This window comes from Schistocerca gregaria, chromosome 6 (genome assembly GCF_023897955.1).
Source record: "Schistocerca gregaria isolate iqSchGreg1 chromosome 6, iqSchGreg1.2, whole genome shotgun sequence".
NCBI lineage: Eukaryota > Metazoa > Arthropoda > Insecta > Orthoptera > Acrididae > Schistocerca > Schistocerca gregaria.
The window spans coordinates 478711707-478734803 of NC_064925.1; the positions used below are offsets into that span (position 1 = coordinate 478711707).

The window sequence follows — 23097 nt, forward strand, 5'->3', positions numbered from 1 at the left end:
TGGCAAAGGAGAAGACTGTTTGCCTTTGGTGGACTTCTTCGAGCCTTTACGGTTAGATGAAGACTCAGGTGGTGTTTGGCTGGGGCAGAGGAAGTCTTCAGGGGAGTACTACTTTTGTCCTCTATGGCCTACTGGTTGTGTAGCTGGCGGCTTCGCCCCTTGAGGAGAGAGTTTGACGGCTTGTTGCACAGCTGGACGGCGGGATTGCGATGCTACCTTGACACTGGGTGATTTCACAACCTCAGAGCTGAATTGGAGGCTGCATGTCTACATGGCCATTTTCTTCATGGAGTTAGGGGTAACAAGAACAGATCTATAAGTACCAGACGGGAGACCACAGGATTTGCGACTAGCCAATAACTTGCGAGCGACTGGATAAGGCACCTTTTCCTTCACCTGGATCTCTTGAAGAGCTCATCAAGATACACTGGACAATCCTGAGAGGAGGCTGTGTGGCCACCATTGGAGTTGATACAGTGGGGAGGAGGAGGTGGACAATCGCCCTCATGCGCATCCCCACCACAGGTGACACGTGGCTGGGTGTCAACAAGACATTCTAGTGTGGTAGAAAAGATGACACTGGTAGTAGCGCATCAGGTTCAGAATGTACGACCGGATGGTGATAATTTCATAGCCTGCTTCGAGCTTGGACGGAAGCAGTACTCTATCAGAGGTGAGAGAGAGAGAGAGTGAGGGTGGGCACTAAGGAGGAATCTACCTTTTTCATAACATGATGGACAGCAATGACACCCTGATCAGAGAGGTAAGATTGGAGTTTGGCCTCAGACTGTTGAGCAGTCAGCTTTAAATTACACCACTGTAAGAATTCAAAGTTCTATGGGCCTCGACCCAAACAGGGTACCCGTGGAAAAATGAGGCAGCAAGCAGTTGTTGTGCTTGAGAATTAGAAGTGGTCTCCAAAAGCAAAGTGCCATTCTGTAAACGAGAGCAGGATTTCACAGGGCCAGCAACTGCACCTACACCTTCCTGAATAATAAACGGATTTACCATGGCAAAGGACTGATCATCTTCAGTACGTGAGACCACGAGGAACCATGGTGCAGAGGCAAGGGTCTTTGAAACATTAGGCTCATTATGTTTATGTTTTGTAGATGTTGAGTGGGAAGATGACTGACTCATTGCGAGGAAATTGCCCATGATTGCCAGTGTCTCCGATGGCATGCTCCTTCCAACTGGGGCCCCCTTCACAGGTGATTGTTCACACCTCAGGTCACACCTCCCGAACACCTGACAGAGGGTACAATCGGCAATTTGGGAAGGTTACAGCTCAGGCAATCACTCCTCCCTGGGCTTGGCCTGTACCAGGGGCTACGTACGAACCCTACCTGTCGACCCGGGGCTGGGAATTGCATAACCCAGTCACCTTTTACACATCAATACCCGTGGGCCAGCCTTCAGGAGCATACAGGGAGGAAGAGGTAAAAAGAGGATCCTTAAACGCTAAAGCACAAGAATGAGAGGAAAAGGCAAACAAAGAAAGGAAAAGGCAAACAAAGAAAGGAAAAGGCAAACAAAGAAAGGAAAAGGCAAACAAAGAAAGGAAAAGGCAAACAAAGAAAGGAAAAGGCAAACAAAGAAAGGAAAAGGAAGCAAAAAACAAAGGTGACACTGTTTGCTCGTCAGCGACAGAATGCAGAACATACCCAAAAATACCCCAGACATGTTCCCCAAGGGAGGGGAAAAAAAATAGCAAGAGAATAGACATGCAGCACGGAAGGGTAAAAATGCTGCAAAGGCTGGGACCCTGTGGTAGCTAAGGATGAACACGCCAAAGAGTGGCGAGCCCCTTGGGGGGGGATTTAAAGTATCTGGCAGGCAAGATTCCACCTGACGGCATTTCTTATGATTTGCCTAAGGCATTTGGCTGCAAATCACAACATCCTGCTGTACAATGAGCTGACGAAAGTCGTGCAATATTGATCTGCATATACACAAATGGCAGCAGTATGGCACACATAAGGTAGACACGAGCAGTGCAATGGCGTAACCATTATTTGTACTTAGGTGGTTCACATGAAAAGCTTTCCGACATTATTATGGCTACACGCTCTGAATTAACAAACTTTGAACATGGAATGGTAGTTGGAGCTATATGCATCGGACATTCCATTTCAGAAATCATCAGGGAATTCAATATTCCAAGATGCACAGTGTCAAGTGAGTGCCCAGAATATAAAATTTCTAACATTACCTATCACCATGGACAATAAGTGGCTGATGACCTTGACTTAACAACCGAGAGCAGCAGCATTTGCATACAGTTGTCAGTGCTAAACAGACAAGCAATACTGCATGAAATAACTACAGAAATCTACGTGCGATGTACGACAAACATATCAATTTGGAAAGTGATGTTAATGATCTATGGCAGCAGACGACAATCACGAGTGCTTTGCTAACAGCACGACATTACCTGCAGCTCCTCTCCTGGGCTTGTCACTGCACTGGTTGGACACTAGGTGACTGGAAAACTGTGGCCTAGTCAGATGATTCCAGATTTCAGTTGATACGAGCTGATGGAATGGTTTGAGTGTGGCACAGACCCCATGAAGCCATGGACTCAAGTTGACAACAAGACACTGTGCAAGCTGGTGGTGGCTCCAAAATGGTATGGATTGTGTTTACATGGAATGGACTTGGTCCTCTGGTCCAACTGAACTAAACATTGACTGGAAATGGTTGTGTTCAGATACTTGGAGACCATTTGCAGTCATCTACAGACTTCATGTTCCCAAACAACAATGGAATTTTTATGGATGACAATGCACCATGCTGCTGGGCCACAGTTGTTCGTAACTGGTCTGGAGAACATTCTGGACAGTTCAAGCAAATGATTTGGCCACCCAGATTGCCCTATATCAAATCAAATCAAATCAAATTTTATTATCACGTAACATGCCTTATACAATCAAGGATTGCGACATAGGTGACTTGTCAGTTTTTATACTACATACAGACTAATAAACTTAATTTTAGGTTATAATACATGTGTTGCTATACAGGTATTTTACACATTTGTCATAATAAAGTATTTTACACATTTGTCATAATACATATTGTGGTGATCTATACAATTATTTTTACATGGTTATCATTCAAGAATTCTTCTACCGTATAGTAGCATTTATTTTTTAGATATGTTTCCAAGTCTAACGGTTACAGCGGCAGCATGTCTCAGTATTTCTGCAGGTGCTTCCAATGACTTACTGAGTCCATGTCACATCAAGTTGGTGCACTACATCGGGCAAAAGGAAGTCTGATATGATATAAGGGGGTATCAAATGACTTTTGTCATATCAATGTATAAGCTTACTTTTTATGGATTCCGGTGTATAATGAGTAAGTTTCACCTCATATTTAACTGATATGAAGCCAAGGGTAATTTAGGCAGCTCATGCAGCTCTTGTGATGAATCTTCTTCAATGTAGAGGCAAATTAAGACTAGAGTTCCACAGGTTTCAATTCTGCTACCTTACCTCTTGTTGCCTTCTTTATGAGAGATACTTCCCTCTTAAAGTAATAAAGGAGAAATAGTGTGCTCTTTACTGATGATGCAAGTATCATAATTCATTAGTTAATGGTCTATTACTAAACTTAAAAAACACACCATTCAAATGTACAAGCAAACATATAATATTGTTAAAACCAATACAGCACCAAGAAAATGAAGTATGTAAAACATTGGTCAAAATTCATGGGTGTGCATACTGATCACAAGTGTGACTGTAGATCAAATGCTACAGATCATTTCAATATTGGTGTTAAGCAACATTTGTTATATGTTTAACTGCTTAATTTGGTGATTAAAATATTACAAAATGAGCTTGCTTTGCATTTTTCCATTCAGTGATGCCACATGGAATGATTTTATTGGGCTATAAACACAAAGTACTCATTGCCCAGAAACATGCTGTAAGGGTAATATCTTGTGTCCATTCTTGCTTTTCATCTGAGGATGGTAAAAAAAAGGGCATATAACAATAACTCACAATGTATTTACTCTCTTATGAAGTTTGTTACGAAGAATCAAGCTTAGTTTGATAATAATAATAGCTTTCATAAATACAACAAATAACAGTATGACCACAAGTAGCCCCCCATTATCCGCAACCTTTCTCTTTAACAGGAAGGAGCGTAGAATGTACCCATAAATATATTTGACCTCATTTCTTGAGAAATAAAAGTTGCTGGTGGATAAAATTGCTTGACAACTCCTCCTACTCTATAGATAAATTTTTAAATGCTCAACACGAAGACTTTTTCACAGAGAAAATATATCCTTATTTGTAAACCTACTGAAACATTCTATATCATAGCAAACTGTTGTGAATGTGATCCATACATCAAGCAAAACACTTGAACTAAGCAGCTATGTAAAGTATCTACTAAAATGATTCTTCATCAAAATTCCACTGCCTATATATTATATCTGTAAGTTCCATATTAATGACATGAAAGTACCATATTGGGAATCAAAATTAGACCCATGTACCTCTCTGTAGAAAATTAAATACTAATAATTCCACAACACTCTCTCAAGTGAACAAATCTTCAAGTACTCCAATAATCATAAAATAGGTTACCTGACTCACTCACTCTCTCTCTCTCTCTCTCTCTCTCTTTTAAGTTGGAATTGTCATCTATCAGAAGAATTATAAATAATCTGAACTGTAAGAATATGTAACACATTATATTTAAAATGACTTAGTTATTTTCTAGGGAACGCAGCTCACCACTGCTGCTTTAGGAAACTGAACAGCACTAAATTGCAGCTTTTAAGAATGTGTACTGCAACATCTAATAACAGTACAGCTTCTAACTTTGTATATACATTAAGATTCACAAAAAATTACAATAAAATACATGAATTAACTTAATCATTACTGGTACACAATCACCAGGGACAGGGACCATGTGTGTGCGAATTGCGCTTCTGTGAATGTGTGTGTGCTTTCTACTTCCATGCTTTCTATTTCCAAAGAAGGCCTTTTCACTGAAAGCTGAAATGTTTACTAGTCTTTTTGTTGTGTATGTACGCGACCCATTGCCTTTTCTTTGTGGCGAGTAGCAATATATCCTTTTCAGTATAACTGAATATATATTTAAAATGCAACCTGAATAAATACATGCATACCCAGTTCTTTGAGGACTCTATCAGCAGTGAGCAAGTTGGACTGATTCTGGAAGCCCTCCAGAATGCAGGCTGCTGTGACATCTTCCAAGCTCTGCTGCAAGTCATGTGTCAGCTCACAAGCCTTAGCTCGTCTCTGGAGAGCTTTCACATATTTTGGATTTAAATCCAAGGCACGTGTACAGTCTTCGCGGACCTCTTTATATAGTTTCTGAAAAACAGATTTCACTGAAACTGACACACAGTTATATAATTAATACTGAGATATATGCAAAATGATACTAAAGTTTTGTGTGGAAGGACGTGAAAATGTTACTGCTTAAGTTTGAAGACTTTGCTGTTCGCATACAATTTAATCAAATGATGGCCAAACAAAGTGCACCTGAACAAATAACTGAAAAAAATTACAATTTAATGTGGATACTAATTAATTTTCAATTTAACAGTATATCAATTTCATTTTTTTCTCCTCGAGGAAAACAGAAGCCATGTGCTCAGTCTTTTATGCACAGAAAGTCAGAACCTCTTGTCTCACTCTTACGTGATTTAAGAAACAAATAATCCTAGACTGATGATGAAATTGTTTCAGTTTTCAATCAATCAACACAACTTATTTAAACATTACATCTGTCAACAGAACTATTTCTAATTGCAGCATATTCACAGTTCACACTTTTTTAGTATGGCATAGGATGTGTGCATCCATCAAATTATGCAGCAAATTTAACAAGAATGCAGAAAAAATTGCTGAGTGTTGAAGGAGTAAGCCTTGTGCTTAATCTACTGAACTGCTGAAACAGTTCAGTCCTCTGTGCTTTCATAGCAGGTAACAACCATTCTCGAACACTTCATATTCCCATTACCAGAAAATATTAAGTCTTGGGGAAACATAATAAGGAACATTATAAGGAACGAGGTTATCTTATTATAGCAGTATCATTTTATTTCAATAAAAGCATTCTAAGTATGCCATCCGAATCACTTCTTGGGTTTTAGACTTTTGTCAGAACCAGAAATACCCTTACCCTTCACACTGCACTGATGCCTGCAGAATGATGTGTTCCATCTTTCAGAACAACTCAAAATAAGCCATGGTTATTCTGTGTGATTATAGAATAAATTAAATGTACTCTTGGCTTTAAAAATTATTGCACGATTGCAGCAGTCATTGTCAGAGCCTGACTTCAACATCAGCTACTGTAGAAGTTCTGTTGCAATATAAAACAATTCGAATTTGTGTTAGTTTGTTAGGGACAGAATGACAAGGAAATAAGCTACATATTTTAATCATATTCATCAGGAGTAACCGACTTTTGTGACTGCCTATGCAGTGGCTTTTTACGACCAGTAGCCTAATTGGTCACGTCAATATTTTCAATGATGGGAAGCTAGCTGTGCCACTGCTCTCTTTAGAATGTAAACAACTGGGAGAATATCTTTGCTGCTTCTCAGTTATGAGAACCTGCTTCCATGCACCACTAAGTATATAGTAAATGTCACAATTGAAATACTGATGCAAATTCTGATGTTTATGACCTCTTTGATGAGTCTCCGTTGCTAGATTCACAGATAAATTTTATGTTTTCATGAAACATGAATTTAGATTTATTTGTAAGGCTATACTCACCAAACTGTTAGTTTATCAAGTTATTAGTTTTTAAAGTGTTTTTGGCTTTATGCACAATGTTAGGAAACTGTACAGATGGTCTGCTTTTGCACATACAAAGGTGTTATGAGTTCTGAGGACACCGCAACCAAGACTATACCCAAATAGGGGTACAGCAACTCTTTGATTGCCTCAAGTGGTCAAAAAATAAGTCTTATGCTTTGTACGCCTAACAGAAATGAAGGAGAACACTACAGATATATTTGTCTAATGATCACTGAACATGGAAAATTTTATTAAGTGACCTATGGAGTGGCTATAGGTTCTTCATTACCATATGTCCAACAGTTGGCAATTTCTGTATGGGGCATTTTGAGAAATGCACATTAAATTTTTCTTCATTCTGTTATATTAATAAGATGCTTATGACATGGCCAACCGATGTCTAATTTCTGCAGCAATTTTTCAATAAATGGAAAAGTGCACATTCAGTTTCCATTCCATTGTAAAGACAAAGCCAGAGAGAGGGGAGACTGGAGGGAGAGGAAGGACAACTGCTATTTATAGATGTTCTAGGGTAGAATAAAGCATACGAGTGGCTTGGACAGTATGTATACCAAAAGCTTAAGCATGCTGTCATACATCTCATGGTACAGAGCTTCTGCCATCCAGTCCACAAAGAATCATTATTAAATAGATTGAAAGCAATTGTTTCTGACAAGGAACACCTGGATTTCAAAATTAAATGATAAAGCAAAAGTCCCAAAAGAAGAGCTGTGGGATCAGTGTATCGTTTTTGAGCTGAAATGAAAGTATGAAGTAGTTCAATAATCGTCAGATGATCTGCCTGTTCCCTTCTTGCTTCCTTTGGGGTTACATATATTAGAGTAATCAGGAACTGTACAGATTAAGTATTACCTGTTTGGCAAGATTTTAGGATCAAGTGTCAGCCTAGCAAACAGTTATAACCTGCAAGGAAGTTAGACAACTTGCCCACACTGGGTTCTACAAATGAGATTTACTAGATGGTGGTTGTTTCTTTCAGACAGGTATATTAAATGTACAGAAATGTAATATCCTGCCACTTCACAAAATGTAGGAAAATAGTATCACATGACTGTGATATCAAAAAGTCAGAACTGGAATCAGGCAACTCATACAAATAACCAGATGTAGCAATTTGTGGGGGTTGTGAAATGGATGGAGCAATCATATAGACTAAGTTGTAGGTTTAACAGATAGTAGACTTCAAGTGATTCGTAGGATATTTGGAAAATTCAGTCAGCCTACAAAGGAGACTGTTTATCAAACACTTGTGTGGCCCATACCAAATAGATCTTAAAGTGAGTGTGGAAAGTATAAAAAGAAGAGCAGTATGAATGATAATGATGATGGAGATAGATAGATAGATAGATAGATAGAGAGAGAGAGAGAGAGAGAGAGAGAGAGAGAGAGAGAGAATGAGAATGTTTTAACACATTTAAAATTGAAATTATTAGTGTCATACCAACAGAATACAATTATGTGGGCTACTTGCACGAACACAGCAGGGGAAAATAACTGCTTACGTGTTTATCTCCAGTCTTAGTATTATGATCTTATCAATTGTAGCTCGTTCTGGGTTATAAAAAGATAACAGGTTTTTACACTTTTTTCAATTTTTGGAAAGCATCTCTTTCCATGTACTAGCAGTACCTACTTCCAGAACAATTTTCCTCTATTACATCTACCAATCATGTACCTTTTTCCTGAATCTTCACTTGCCAATATTTAATCAACAGAAACTGTAAAATAAAAAAGAAAGCATGTTTTCCCATTTTTGTAGCAGACATGTTTATTTATGAAGAAGTAAAAGGACGTGTTACGCTGTTAAACGTATTTGCAAGTGTCTGGTAGACGTCAGCAGCATTTTTACTTACATGGCACATATAATGTGTGCCTGGAAGCAGGTTTTGACATGCAAGACCATACATATAAACGAATTGTGTGTGTGTGTGTGTGTGTGTGAGAGAGAGAGAGAGAGAGAGTGAGAGAGAGAGTGAGAATATAAGTGTCAGTCCCCACACAGCACATAACAGGTTTTAAATGTGACACGCACATCACAACTGAAAATGTGCAAAGGCCAAAACTGCATAGTAATGAGAAATATATCAGCATTTTGCGTAATAAAACTTGGTTGTTTTACTTCATTTTCAGGCACTGCTTGTAATAAAAAATTTGCTGTGCTCCTTTTAAGAGTTAGTCTTGACCATTCTGTGCTCCACAGCTGATTCATGTTAACCTTTTCCACCCCAACAATTAGGGTATAAATTGGAACAAAAGGTGTGCTTTTATTTAAATATATTTATATTAGCACTGCAATACAAAACTTTACATTGTGTAATATTTTTCAAAACTCTTCAGGGTGGACTGATCCACTGACACTTGGGTTGTTTACAAATGAATCACTATCATCAAAATCATTGTCAGTCTCATTTTCACTTAGGCATTTCACTCAAGGCTCTACAATCCCTTCCTCAGAAACAACTGGTGCACAAAGAACTAGCCATTTTGTGCCTACTAACTTGAACATAATAATTACAACCTTCCTCTCAACATCACTGCTACAGTTCGATACTGTATTAACACAGGCTTCCATAGATGGAAATATTTTACAGCACTGATGGCTAGTACAGCTAAATATGAGAAAGGTGCATGCAACAGCTACAAAAAATTGAGTCAAATGAGGCTCAGCATTGGAGTGGAAACAAAGTTCATGATGCTGGGTGCCACTTGCAGTTGGAGTGGACAGACTTGATGCCTGGACAGTGTAGAACACACACCAAGTTAAGTTCCCTCACTTACTACTGGCTCTAATTGTATCAGGCAGTTGCTGGAGTGTTTGTGTTCCAGAATGTGTCATTAATGCTAATTAAGATGATCAGGCTTCTCAAATCACAATTTGAGAACAGTGCCAGCAAATTTTCAGCATCAACTGAAGACACCCATTGTGATGTAAAAAAAAAAAGTACTTTAAATACAGCTGTGCTAGTTCTTATTCACTTTAGCATTAAGCGTTCTTTATACAAACACAGACTATATAGAAGTAGTAGATCAATACTGGACATCCACATTGTCTCCATACAGGAACAGTTTAAACTTCTAATATTTGGACATTTGTATTTCTTTTCGTAATGTCAAATGCTGGCAGATGTTCTGTATTAAGCACAAAATACAGGTACCATTTCTCTACAAGAGCAAGATGGAGCCTTTATGTTGGGGCTGGTTGATACTACCAATAATGGTCGGTGGCTTTGACCCATGATATAATAATGATGGGATACATTATGAACACACAGAAACAGAGGAAGAACAGAATTCTGTTGATATTTATTTAGTTCTATATTTTTTTTTTAAATTTAGGTTGTGTTGACAGACTGATCTGTAGCAAAGCCCAAGCTTTAAGTATGTTTGCAAGACGACAGTTTGGCTGCGAGCCTGGTGAAGCCAATGAATGTGAATATAGAATATTAGTTAGGGTGGCATACTGATGTTTAGGGAGGCCTGGGTTCTTGGTTAGACTGATCGGTAACAGTCTGGTTGCGACCTCGTGAAGTTAAGGAATGTTATGCAATGAGAGCAAATATTGTGATGTCGCAGATACAGTCAAGCTCAAATCCAAAATCAGGATGGTCAGTGCGACACTACACTTTGCAACTGAATGCACTTTTATTATGAATAATAATGTACAGGCAGAATAGAAGTGCCACGTGGATGGAGGTATTACTATTTATAGAAGCACTGAGTATTCCAGAATATGCAAATGTTTTAAGAACCTTATAGAAATGATAAATGCTAAATAACAAATATTTGTTGGTGTCAGATATGAACTGGTGAACTGCAAATCTGCACAGGCATAAAAATCCACATTGTGTCTCCCAGACATGGTCCAGGCATGTCGTTACAGAGCTCTATATCATCCTTCTGGGAGCCCCAAATCTGTATGTAAGCCAGCTGCCCGCTTCTTCAGTTCCTGTGATGAAGTGTTTCACTTAGACATCCTAAATATTGTCCACTTGAAAATGGAACAGTGTCTTTATTGTCGTCCCAGCTTAGTGACAAGAGAGCAAAAAGAATGATGTCAAGTCTATAGTAGCTTACTTTATTGTGTCGTATGCATATGTCACAAAGGGCATTTCTGTATCCCATTTCTCTGTCGACATCAACGTATGTCACAATTATACTGGTGAACACCTTATTGAAGCAGTGTGTGAGGCCAAATATCTGTAGGTGGTAGGTTGTTGTCATCCTGTAGGTGAGGTCACAAGGTGAAATTACGTCTGGTACTAGTCTCGATTTGAAAACTTTCGTGCGATCAGAGATCATCACACACAAGTGTTCTGTACCTCAAAATTATGTCTTCTATAAGGCAACTTGCAATTTCTGGAGGTTTGGCAGACAGCAAAAGTATGGCTATAGTGTTGCATGTGAGACAGTACAGATTATTATCCACCGAATCTTGTTTGTTGAACTCAGGAATGTTCCCAAGCAGTTGATTCTAATCTGATAAAATGGCACTGCTGCAGGTGGAACTAGTTTAAGATGCCCTGGAGGCAACTGTGGTATGTGCTTCCATCGCTGGCATTCCTTATGGTGGCTCACATATAGTAACAACTGGCCAGTGATACGTGCATCTGATTCTGTCTAGAGTCTTCAAAAATCCCAGGTGACAAGAAGTTGGAGAATTGTGGAAATAATTGTGGGAATAATGATATGGGATGGCATGCAACCATTTTCACCCCACTTAATCGTAGTTCCTGCAATACAGTGTTCTGTTTATTACATGGAATTCATCTTTGTTCGGTTCCACTTCTTCATGGTTCCTATGATGGTCAACAATGCTGGATCTTCCCTATGATAAGCAGCAATGTCATTTGATGCCAAGTTGACTGTGATTTCATCCACACTGCTGCATCCTGCCAAACGACACCTTGAAAGGACGATGACATCCTCGTGATTACATCCACTTTTGTATACCACTGTGACGGTGTACTCCTGAAGCCCCAATGCCCACCTCACCGGATGACCTGATGGATTCCCCAGGCTAGCCAGCCAACATAGGGAATGGTGATCAGCCACAACAATTAATGGCTTGTCAAATAAATACAACCACTACTTGCCGATGGCCCAAACACTCTAGAGTAATTCACCTCAGACTTGGAGTGTATTCTGGACACATAAGCCATCACCTGAACTTGCACTAGAATTGTATCTATTCCATACCTGCTAGCTCAATGCGAAGTTCTGTCTCAGCATTCTCATCATACAATGCTTGGACTGAAAATGATATTAGCATCTGCTTAAGGACAAGGAAAGATCTTTCTTGCATTTAGTTCTCAAAAAATTTGGTGTCTCCCTGCAGTAATTCTTCGAAGGGATGTGCCTTGGTACAGAAGTCTTTTATGAATCACCAGTAGTACAAGCGCATTCTAAGAAACCATCTCACATTACGAACATGCTAAGGGGTCGGAAAAATCCATGACTGCTCTTATCTTTTCTAGGTGAGTACAGATTCCATTGCCCTTAACAAGGTGCTCCAAGATACTTTTTTCACTGGGTGATGAACAGGCACTTTTTTTGGACTCTGGTGGAGGTCTGTAGTCTGCACACACTTCAACATGTTTGGTGGGTGACTTGGATGTTCTTCAAATGTCTTCCAGATAGCAAAGACGTGTCCTCCATTTAAGATGTAGAACTAGGTTGTCCATCACGCACCTGAAGGTGGATGGAGTGCTGCACAGTCCACTCATAGAGGCCACCAGATGTTATAAATGCTTTCTTTTTCCTGTCAGCTTTGTCGCTTGCAATTTTCCAGTAGCCTTTCTGCATGTCCATAATTTATAAATACTTTGCTTCTTTCAAGCAGACTACAGAGTCATCAATACATAGCAATGGGTAGACATCTTTCTTTGTGATTATGATCAGTTGTCAGTATGTGACACACAAATGCTACATCCATCCACAGGAAGGACACTCTGAAGGATCAATGTCATCATCTTGTATCATCATCTCCACTTCTTCCTGAACAATGCATTGTCCATCCAGTGACAAGAGTGTGGCATACTAGTTGTCAAACTATTATCTTCTTTCTTTGCAGATGTGGGCAAGTCCATGGCATCCATAGTAGAAATATATCAGTATGTTGTCCTCCATTCTCCAAATGTCTATTCTTCTGCATGGTGTTATCCTTGGTGGAGGAGTTAGGTGTACCTGTGTTGGTAGGACGCTGGGTTGTCAATTACGTCTCGATATATGGGTTGAAAATTCATGGCTGCTATCTCTTGAGTACTTGATCAGAGATTTCTGGCTGCCATAGACTGGTGTATCTCTCCTCTCACTACCTGACATATGAGACAGGTGTAGGCATGGCAGGTCTCCCACAACTGCCACAGGGACCACATATGGGAGATGGTCATGTCTCTTATTTCCAGTTCTTTTTCTGTTGCATTTTCTCGATGTGTTGGCAGTGCTTGATGAATTCCTACCTCTACCAAAAGAGCTCAGTACTCGCCTTCTGCAACTCTTTCCATAAAGTGTGAGACTGTCATGTTCTGTCATATTTTTATTCACAATGATACACAGGGGCAAAACATTCTGTGTAGGACTGTGTTGTTTCTCCATGACACACCCTGTTGTTCAATTGTTGATCTGTTCAGTGAACTTGCTGCAGAATGTCACCAAAAGTTTTCTTCAGTTCAGCAAGGAATTTTTGCAAGCTCTCAAGCTTCTCTTTATTGTTCTCAAACTGCTTCTGGGCTACTCCATCCAAGTAAAAGCACAAATTTGCCAAACACATTGTGTCATCCTACCTGCTGTTTTTGGTGCCTCAGTCAAACCCTTTCGGCAATTTTGTCATGTCCTGAACAGAGTATCTGGAAAGCAATGATGGATGTCGATGTACAGAGGATTGTTTTGGAGTCAACTGGTCTCCTAAATGTATGGACGTTGGGAATGCTGTGCTGCTTGTATAATAGTTCCTGTCTGTGTAGGTGATGGCTTTTACTTTTTTAATTGGAGCTATAGTAAGTAAATGCTTTACAGTATGTGGCATCTACACCAAACAATGTCATGTAACCACAATCAAGTACATATCCAAAAGCAGGGTCATCAATGAACACCACCACCTAGCACTGAAAAAGCACAGGTGTTATGGACACCTAAGAACTGCCTCCTGGAAAGAGAGAGTTGCTATTTATAGAAACAGCAAATATTCTGGAACATACAAACATTACGAACACAAGAGCCTTTTAGAAATCAGAAATGTTAAGTAACAAGTATTTGTTGGTGACTAGATTTGAAATGGTGACCTGCTGGAGGTCAGCCAGAAACACTAATGGTTATGTCAACATGGCACAGCTTGTGCAAAGTAATTCATATTATGGCAGGCATTTTACATATAGGCCTAATCGCTTTCTAGGTGTAATTTATGCCCACTACTGTAATAATGATATGGGTCGAAGCAGAAGACTGGTTCACTGCTAATGTGGCCAACACGCTTTGGTTCAGACTATTCTGTTACCAAAACCTTTACTTTGCATTCACAGTTGTTGACTTCATGAACTTGCAACCAAATTTTTACCTTCCAACCTACTCTAGAACTCAGGCTCTGCTACAGGTCAGTCTGTCACTACAGCCAAGATTTCATCCCAGAGGGAGTTACTATCACACACTATCCCAGGAATTACAATTCTGATAACCACATGGCAGAAAATGGTTTAGCGTATGCTCAATTTACCCTTTAGCACAGTATACAATTAGGCTAAAGGGCACGTATGGTGTAAGCACCTCTTCTGCTGCATTCTGCTGTTAGCAACTTGTTCCCTTTGGTCATAGCCAATTGAGGGGGCGGGGGGGGGGGGGGGGGGGGGGGCTGGGGGAGGGGGGAGAGATACGAATTAATTATTTTGTTTTCAACATAAATATAATGAGATTGAAAATTACTGATCTGGCTATTATGGACTATAGAGGTGATTAATGGTTTTCATCTGTACTTCTTGTAAGTTTCTTGGAATGTGACAAAATTTCTTGGGATACTGTTTTGTATTTTATTGTTATAGTTGGAGTAGACAATGAATGTGACTGAGGGAAAGCTAGCTGTGGTAACAGACTGATCCATAGTGTGGCCTGAGGTCTTGATTAGGTTGAAATGTAACGCTCTGGTTGTGAGTTGGCGGAGCCAATGAATGTGAGTGTAAGAAAACTGGTTGTGGTGATGGACCCATCTGTAGCATAGTATGAGTTAGAGATTAGGATGAAATGTTACAATTTGATTGCAAGTTGGTGACGCCATTGGATGTGACTGGAGGAAACGTGGCTGTGGTGAAGGACTGATCTGTAGTGTAGCCCAATGATCGTTCAAAAACTTTGTGGCGTATTTCTGAAATGTCCCGATTTCTACCTCTACATCCATACTCCGCACGCAAGCCACCTGACGGTGTGTGGCGGAGGGTACCTTGAGTAACTCTATCAGTTTTACCTTCTATTCCAGTCTCATATTGTTCATGGAAAGGAAGATTTTCGGTAGGCCTCTGAGTGGGCTCAAATGTCTCTGATTTTATCCTCATGGTCTCTTCGCAAGATGTACGTAGGGGACAGCAATATATTGCTTGACTCCTCGGTGAATGTATGTTCTCAAAACTTCAACAAAAGACCGTACCGAGCTACTGAGCATCTCTCTTGCAGAGTCTTCCACTGGAGTTTATCTATCATCTCCGTAATGCTTTCACGATTATTACATAATCCTGTAACGAAGTGCGCTGCTCTCCATTGAATCTTCTCTATATCTTCTATCAACCCTATCTGGTATGGATACCACACCGGAGAGCAGTATTCAAGCAGTGGGTGAACAAGTGTACTGTAAACTACTTCCTTTGTTTTTGGACTGCATTTCTTTAGGATGCTTCCAATGAATCTCAGTATGGCATCTGCTTTACTAATGATTAATTTTATATGCTAATTTCATTTTATATCACTCCTAATGCCTACTCCCAGATAATTTATGGAATTAAATGCTTCCAGTTGCTGACCTGCTATATTGTAGCTAAATGATAAAGGATCTTTCTATCTGTGTATTCTCAGCACATTACACTTGTCTATACTGAGATACAATTGCCATTCCCTGCACCATGCGTCAATTCGTTGAAGATCCTCCTGCATTGCAGTACAATTTTCCATTGTTACATCATCTCGATATACTACGGCATCATCCACAAAAAGCCTCAGTGAATTTCGGATGTCATCCACAAGGTCATTTATGTATACTGTGAATAGAAACGGTCCCACAACACTCCCCTGCGGCACACCAGAAATCGCTCTTACTTCGGAAGACTTCCCTCCATTGAGAATGACATGCTACGTTCTGTTATCTAGGAACTCTTCAATCCAATCACACAATTGGTCTGTAGTTCATATGCTCTTACTTTGTCCATTAAACAACTGTGGGAAACTGTATCAAACGTCTTGCGGAAGTCAAGAGATACGGCATCTACCTGGGAACCTGTGCCTATGGCCCTCTGAGTCTCGTGGACGAATAGTGCGATCTGGGTTTCACACAATAGTCTTTTTCGAAACCCATGCCGATTCCTACAGAGTAGATTTCTAGTCTCTAGAAAAGTCATTATACTACAACATAACACACGTTCCAAAATTCTACAACTGATTGACGTTAGAGATATAGGTCTATAGTTCTGCACATCTGTCCAACATCCCTTCTTGAAAACGGGGATGACCTGTGCCCTTTTCCAATCTTTTGGAACGCTACGCTTTTCTAGAGACCTACGGTACACCGCTGCAAAGCTGTGTGACACAGGAACCTCAGAGTACAGTCAAATTTTATGGAATACTCTGTTTTATATGACAACATTCTGTACAATATTTTCCATTATGGCACCATGTAATTTCATATACTTCAGATCGTGACAACTTTTATCAAACACTATTTTCCCATCAGTTCAGCCATCTTGTCTAATCATCTGACTCATCATCTTGTCCACTTCACTTACTTCACCGTACAAACAGTTACCAATTGCAGCACGCAATGGAACAGTTGCCGCACCATAAGTGCACTTTTACTATACAATTACACAAACATCCTACAAGGAAGTAGGTGGGAGAAAACTGTAAAAAATACTCCCACTAGGATAATATATTTTAGCGCTGCTCACCCCACTCGCACCCAAAACATACCTGCTGATCACAGAGCGCACTTCTGTGACATGTCAAATTTCATTCGTTATTGAATTAAAGATTTACTGAGAAAGAATACATTGGAACTTACAGGTAACACTGGCTACTTGGTAAAATGAAAGTTACTAACTAAGTGAATTTGGAAACACACTTTGTTTTATGCGACGTTGACACCAACAGCAGATCTCTACCAATATCTAACCTAATCACAAGACTGCATACCTGAAATGGATAATAAATGTAATATTATTTTATTATTTATTACCAGTTCTTTGTCATTTACCAGCCATGGCTGGACAGACAGTGTCAATTTTACAATAATATTACCACATTACAATGAAAACCAAAAAAATTCCAATTTGATACTAAAATGGGTACTAACAAACATATTTAAGTAGCAGCTTACAATATACGTTACAATAATGAGATAATCAAGTAGCAAAATAGCAGTGTTGCTGCTGTTGTCATTGATACTGAGTTGCTGCTCAGATAGACACTGTTCTGTAACCAGGGAAGTATTATTCTACACTGAACAAATGTTGCTCTTTTAGTATACACATAATTCTAGTCCTAAATTGTTCAACTGGTAGTGACTGTATATCCCTGGGTAAATAATTAAATAATTTTAGGGGCGCCATTGGGAATCTGTTCTGCGTCTTAGGTAATCGACATCTTGGCCCCTCTATGCTGTCTTTATAGTGAGTGCTGCACTGATGAAAGTCATTTCTCTTTCTGTGGTATGTATGATCTGTCTTTGTATGAACAAGGCATCTGAAAATATAATGGCTGATAAGAGTCAGCCTGCACAATGGCCCCACAGTAACAGCCCATAGCTGATGTGACTGTGGAACATTGCATAGTAAATTGTTAATAGGTACTGGTATGCTATAGCACATTTTAGTTTCCTCAAGTGATACAGGACTTGTGAGAGTTTGGGACATACATGTTTAGTGTGCTGTTGCCAGGTTAACTTTGTATCACTGAAAAAAACCAGAAGGTCAACAGCTGCTGTGTCACCCAGTGCTCCAGTATCATTTTGGCTGCATTTCATCCTCTGCGTTTTGTCTTCATTGATTTTCATCTCATTCATGATGAATCAGGTCTTGGCCTCACTGAATAGTACTTCTGCTTGTTGAGCTGCTTAAAGTACATTGTCCCCTTTTGAGAACAAAGTTGTTTCCTTTGTGAACCACAAGGTGTGCCCATTGGAGCCTATGTCATTAATGAAAATTACGAACAACTGGGGCCTTGCTACGATCCCTATGGTACACCATATTTTAACGTCATTTAACCTGCTTCTGCTCCTTGCACTGATAGAATCCGTCTATTGTCTGTTATTTAGGTAGGACTCAAGAGTTTGTAGAACAGCTCCCCCAATACCAAATGATTTTCGTTGCTGAGCAGGGTCTTGTGTGTGATACAGTCAAATGCCTTGCTCAGCTCACAGAGTTCCAGTGCTATAGACTCCTTATCTTAAAAACCCTGACATACACGTATAACAAAGTCGGGTACTGCTGTTGTAGTTGACTTGTCCTTTCAGGGGCCGTGTTGTGCATCATAAAAGAGGTTATTTCCTTCCAAATAACTTAATAGCTTATATTTTCATATGGACTCCATCACATTAGCTAGCAATGGGATTACAGATATAGGCCTATAGCTTGACATTTCACTTCATATGGATTACCTTTTTTTGTAAAATGGTACTGTGTGTGAACTGCCAGGAAGTCTGGAAGTTCCTCAGCATGGAGCCATTTACTTATTACTACTGACAGTGGTTGAGAAACTTAGAAGACTATAGTTTTTAAAATAATACTGGACATGCCATAAATTACAGGGCTCCCTGAGTGTTTATGATGCCACTATTTTCATTATGTCTTTTGGATACACTCTTCCACATTACCATGCTGCATTTCTTACCAACTTTCAGAGCAATGGCAGGATCAGTTCTGATGGTAAAAATTCCAGCTACTGTGCTTTCTACTATGTTTATAAAATATTCATTAAATTCATCTGGACAGCAAGATTTTAAGCAAGAGAGGTATACCAGCTCTTTACTTCAACAGTTTTCAGTGTCTATTTTGATTTGGCAGTTGTATATCTCTCAGGTTTTAGTGGAAAATTTGGCTTTAAAAGTTTGGAACATGGAACTGAATGTATCATCTGGTGCCAAATCTTCACACATTTGATGTCAGTATGTAGAAGACACTGCAGTTTTGAAATCACCTAAATTTTTCTTTCTAATAACTCTACTTCTGAAGACGTAATTTGAATGCCAGCTGGGAATTTGATGGGTACTTCCAGAGTTTGTTCACAGCTTCACGACTATGACGCCCAAGCATGGGGGCAGCCACACTTACTTTGTACTCCCAACTATTTAGGCTTCCAAGAACAGTATCACGACAGACATCCCCTCTTGTTGGTAGATAACTTGCCATAGCTGCTTACTAAGTCCTTAAAATCTCTATCTTTGTCACTGCTTTCCCCAATATGGATGCTGAAGTCTCCACATGAGGCAATTTTTGCTCCTAAGCACACTAGTTGACACAGACAGCTTTCCAATTTGCTGATGAAGTTTTCAACATTGCCATTTGGGGAACAGTACAAAGAAACAACAATTATTTTGGCATCTGGCAGCCCCACAGCAGCTAATTCTAGAGCCAAGTCCACATATCTTTCATCAATTTTCTTGTCACTGAGCTTACCATTTGTATATACAGACACACCACCATGTAGAGAAGTGTCTCTACACCATGCATCCACCATTTCCAGATATTCAAGATGCCCATAGTATTCTATTTCTATATGGGCTAGCCAGTGTTCAGTTATAAATAATATATTTTGTCTCACTTCCTCAGCAAACAATGATAATGCAACGAGTTTTGTCCCAAGGCACTGCACATTTGCACTAACCATAACTAAGCTTGCATTTTGTTCAGTGGTGACATTTCCTTTTTTACTGGAATATCTTGGTCTTAGATGTTTATCTCACTGGAGCACTCCAGAATAAAAAATGCCTTATCAAACATTCTTGGACCATATACTGTTGTGAATTATTTTATCTTTTAAGTAAGAATGAACACCAATTTTGACACTCTTATTTAATCCCTTTGTTTCCAGTTTTTCACTGTAAAGCTGTTGTGACTTGGGAAAGTGTTGTGTAAGAAGTCAGTTACAGTATCAGTTGTTGTACCACTTCTTAGTTTGCTAAAGTGAATCCTGTGTCTTTTTTCGCCATATAGCATTCCATTTTCGTCGTCAGGACCTATTATGACTTTATTTCTGTTTTTAGTACAGACATTTCCAAATGTTTGCATTGTAGGCTTCTAAGTAGGCTTATATTGTTCACTATCTTTTCCATTTTGTAGCACAGTCTTGTACAACAGTTTATTTCCTTGTGCTGTATTCGCAGCAGTTTTGATTGATTCATTGTTTTGTTTCACTACATTTGACTCTTCTGTCTCTCTGCTTGTTGTTCACTTCCTGCCAATCTGTATTTTCACCTTCTGTGGAGTCTACATTCAGCTACTTGTTAATGTCCATATCTGGCTTGTTTAAAATGAGGGATTTTTGTTCACTGTCAGATCTGTTGTTTACACCTAAGCTGGTTGCCTCTGCGGCAGTGTTTGGATCTTCATTAGAGCTTTTTCTCGTTGAAAAATTGCCACCTGATAATTTCACAGGCTTTTTACTACTATTTTGATTGGTAATTGCGGTAGGCACTGCATCTATGGTGTCCTCCAATCTTGCATCTGGATTCTGCCTAACATTTGTGATGTTTACCTGTCCAGTTTTGGCCATAATACAGGGCACATTATTTTAAACCCTCCTCCCATGAACCATGGACCTTGCCGTTGGTGGGGAGGCTTGCTTGCCTCAGCGATACAGATAGCTGTACCGTAGGTACAACCACAACGGAGGGGTATCTGTTGAGAGGCCAGACAAATGTGTGGTTCCTGAAGAGGGGCAGCAGCCTTTTCAGTAGTTGCAAGGGCAACAGTCTGGATGATTGACTGATCTGGCCTTGTAAAACTAACCAAAACGGCCTTGCTGTGCTGGTACTGCGAACTGCTGAAATCAAGGGGAAACTATGGCCGTAATTTTTCTCGAGGCAGCTTTACTGTATGATTAAATGATGATGGCGTCCTCTTGGGTAAAATATTCTGGAAGTAAAATAGTCCCACATTTGGATCTCTGGGCGGGGACTACTCAGGAGGACGTTGTTATCAGGAGAAAGAAATCTGGCTTTCTACGGATTGGAGGGTGGAATGTCAGATCACTTAATCGGCAAGTATGTTCGAAAATTTATAAAGGTAAATGGATAGGTTAAAGTTAGATATAGTGGGAATTAGTGAAGTTCAGTGTCAAGAGGAACTAGACTTCTGGTCAGGTGACTACAGAGTTATAAACACAAAATCAAATAGGGGTAATGCAGGAGTAGGTTTAATAATGAATAGGAAAATAGGAAAGGGGGCAAGATACTACAAACAGCATAGTGAAGGCATTATTGTGGTCAAGATAGGTACGAAGCCCACACCTACTACAGTAGTACAAGATTATATGCCAACTAGCTCTGCAGATGGCGAAGAAATAGAAGAAATGTATGATGAAATAAAAGAAATTATTCAGATAGTGAAGGGTGGCGAAATTTTAATAGTCATGGGTGATTGGAATTCGGTAGTAGGAAAAGGGAGAGAAGGAAACATAGTAGGTGAATATGGATTGGGGCTAAGAAATGAAAGAGGAAGCCACCTGGTGGAGTTTTGCACAGAGCACAACTTAATCATAGGTAACACTTGGTTCAAGAATCATAAAAGAAGGCTGTATACATGGAAGAAGCCTAGGGTTACTGACAGGTTTCAGATAGATTATATAATGGTAAGACAGAGATTTAGGAACCAGGTTTTAAATTGTATAACATTTCCAGGGGCAGATGTGGACTCTGACCACAATCTATTGGTTATGACCTGTAGATTAAAACTGAAGAAACTGCAAAAAGGTGGGAAATTAAGGAGATGGGACCTGGATAAACTGAAAGAACCAGAGGTCGTACAGAGTTTCAGGGAGAGCATAAGGGAACAATTGACAGGAATGGGGGAAAGAAATACAGTAGAAGAAGAATGGGTAGCTCTGAGGGATGAAGTAGTGAAGGTAGCAGAGGATCAAGTAGGTAAAAAGACGAGGGCTACTAGAAATCCTTGGGTAACAGAAGAAATATTGAATTTAATTGATGAAAGGAGAAAATATAAAAATGCAGTAAATGGAGCAGGCAAAAAGGAATACAAACATCTCAAAAATGAGATCGACGAAAAGTGCAAAATGGTTAAGCAGGGATGGCTAGAGGACAAATCTAAGGATGTAGAGGCTTATCTCACTAGGGGTAAGATAGATACTGCCTACAGAAAAATTAAAGAGAACCACTTGTATGAACATCAAGAGCTCAGATGGAAACCCAGTTCTAAGCAAAGAAGGGAAAGCAGAAAGGTGCATGGAGTATATAGAGGGTCTATACAAGGGTGATGTACTTGAGGACAATATTATGGAAATGGAAGAGGATGTAGATGAAGATGAAATGGGAGATACAATACCGCATGAAGAGTTTGACAGAGCACTGAAAGACCTGGGTCGAAACAAGGCCCCCGGAGTAGACGACATTCCATTGGAACTACTTATGGCCTTGGGAGAGCCAGTCTTGACAAAACTCTACCATCTGGTGAGCAAGATGTATGAAACAGGCAAAATACCCTCATACTTCAAGAAGAATATAATAATTCCAATCCCAAAGAAAGCAGGTGTTGACAGATGTGAAAATTACCGAACAATCAGTTTAATAAGCCATAGCTGCAAAATACTAACACGAATTCTTTACAGACGAATGGAAAAACTAGCAGAAGCCGACCTCGGGGAAGATCAGTTTGGATTCCGTAGAAATACTGGAACATGTGAGGCAATACTGACCTTACGACTTGTCTTGGAAGAAAGATTAAGGAAAGGCAAACCTACGTTTATAGCATTTGTAGACTTAGAGAAAGCTTTTGACAATGTTGACTGGAATACTCTCTTTCAAATTCTAAAGCTGGCAGGGGTAAAAAGTAGGTAGCGAAAGGCTATTTACAAT

The 23097-nt window shown here is 39.6% G+C and overlaps 1 protein-coding gene across 1 annotated transcript in view; it reads right to left on the bottom strand.

Annotated features, from left to right (window-relative positions):
* The window catches only part of LOC126278672 (mitochondrial import receptor subunit TOM70), a 71934-nt gene that overhangs the window by 44308 nt on the left and 4529 nt on the right, over positions 1-23097 (bottom strand). The window contains exon 3 of the mRNA XM_049978910.1: positions 5156-5363. Within this exon, the coding sequence (XP_049834867.1) occupies positions 5156-5363 (208 nt within the window). The remainder of the gene's footprint in view (positions 1-5155; positions 5364-23097) is intronic.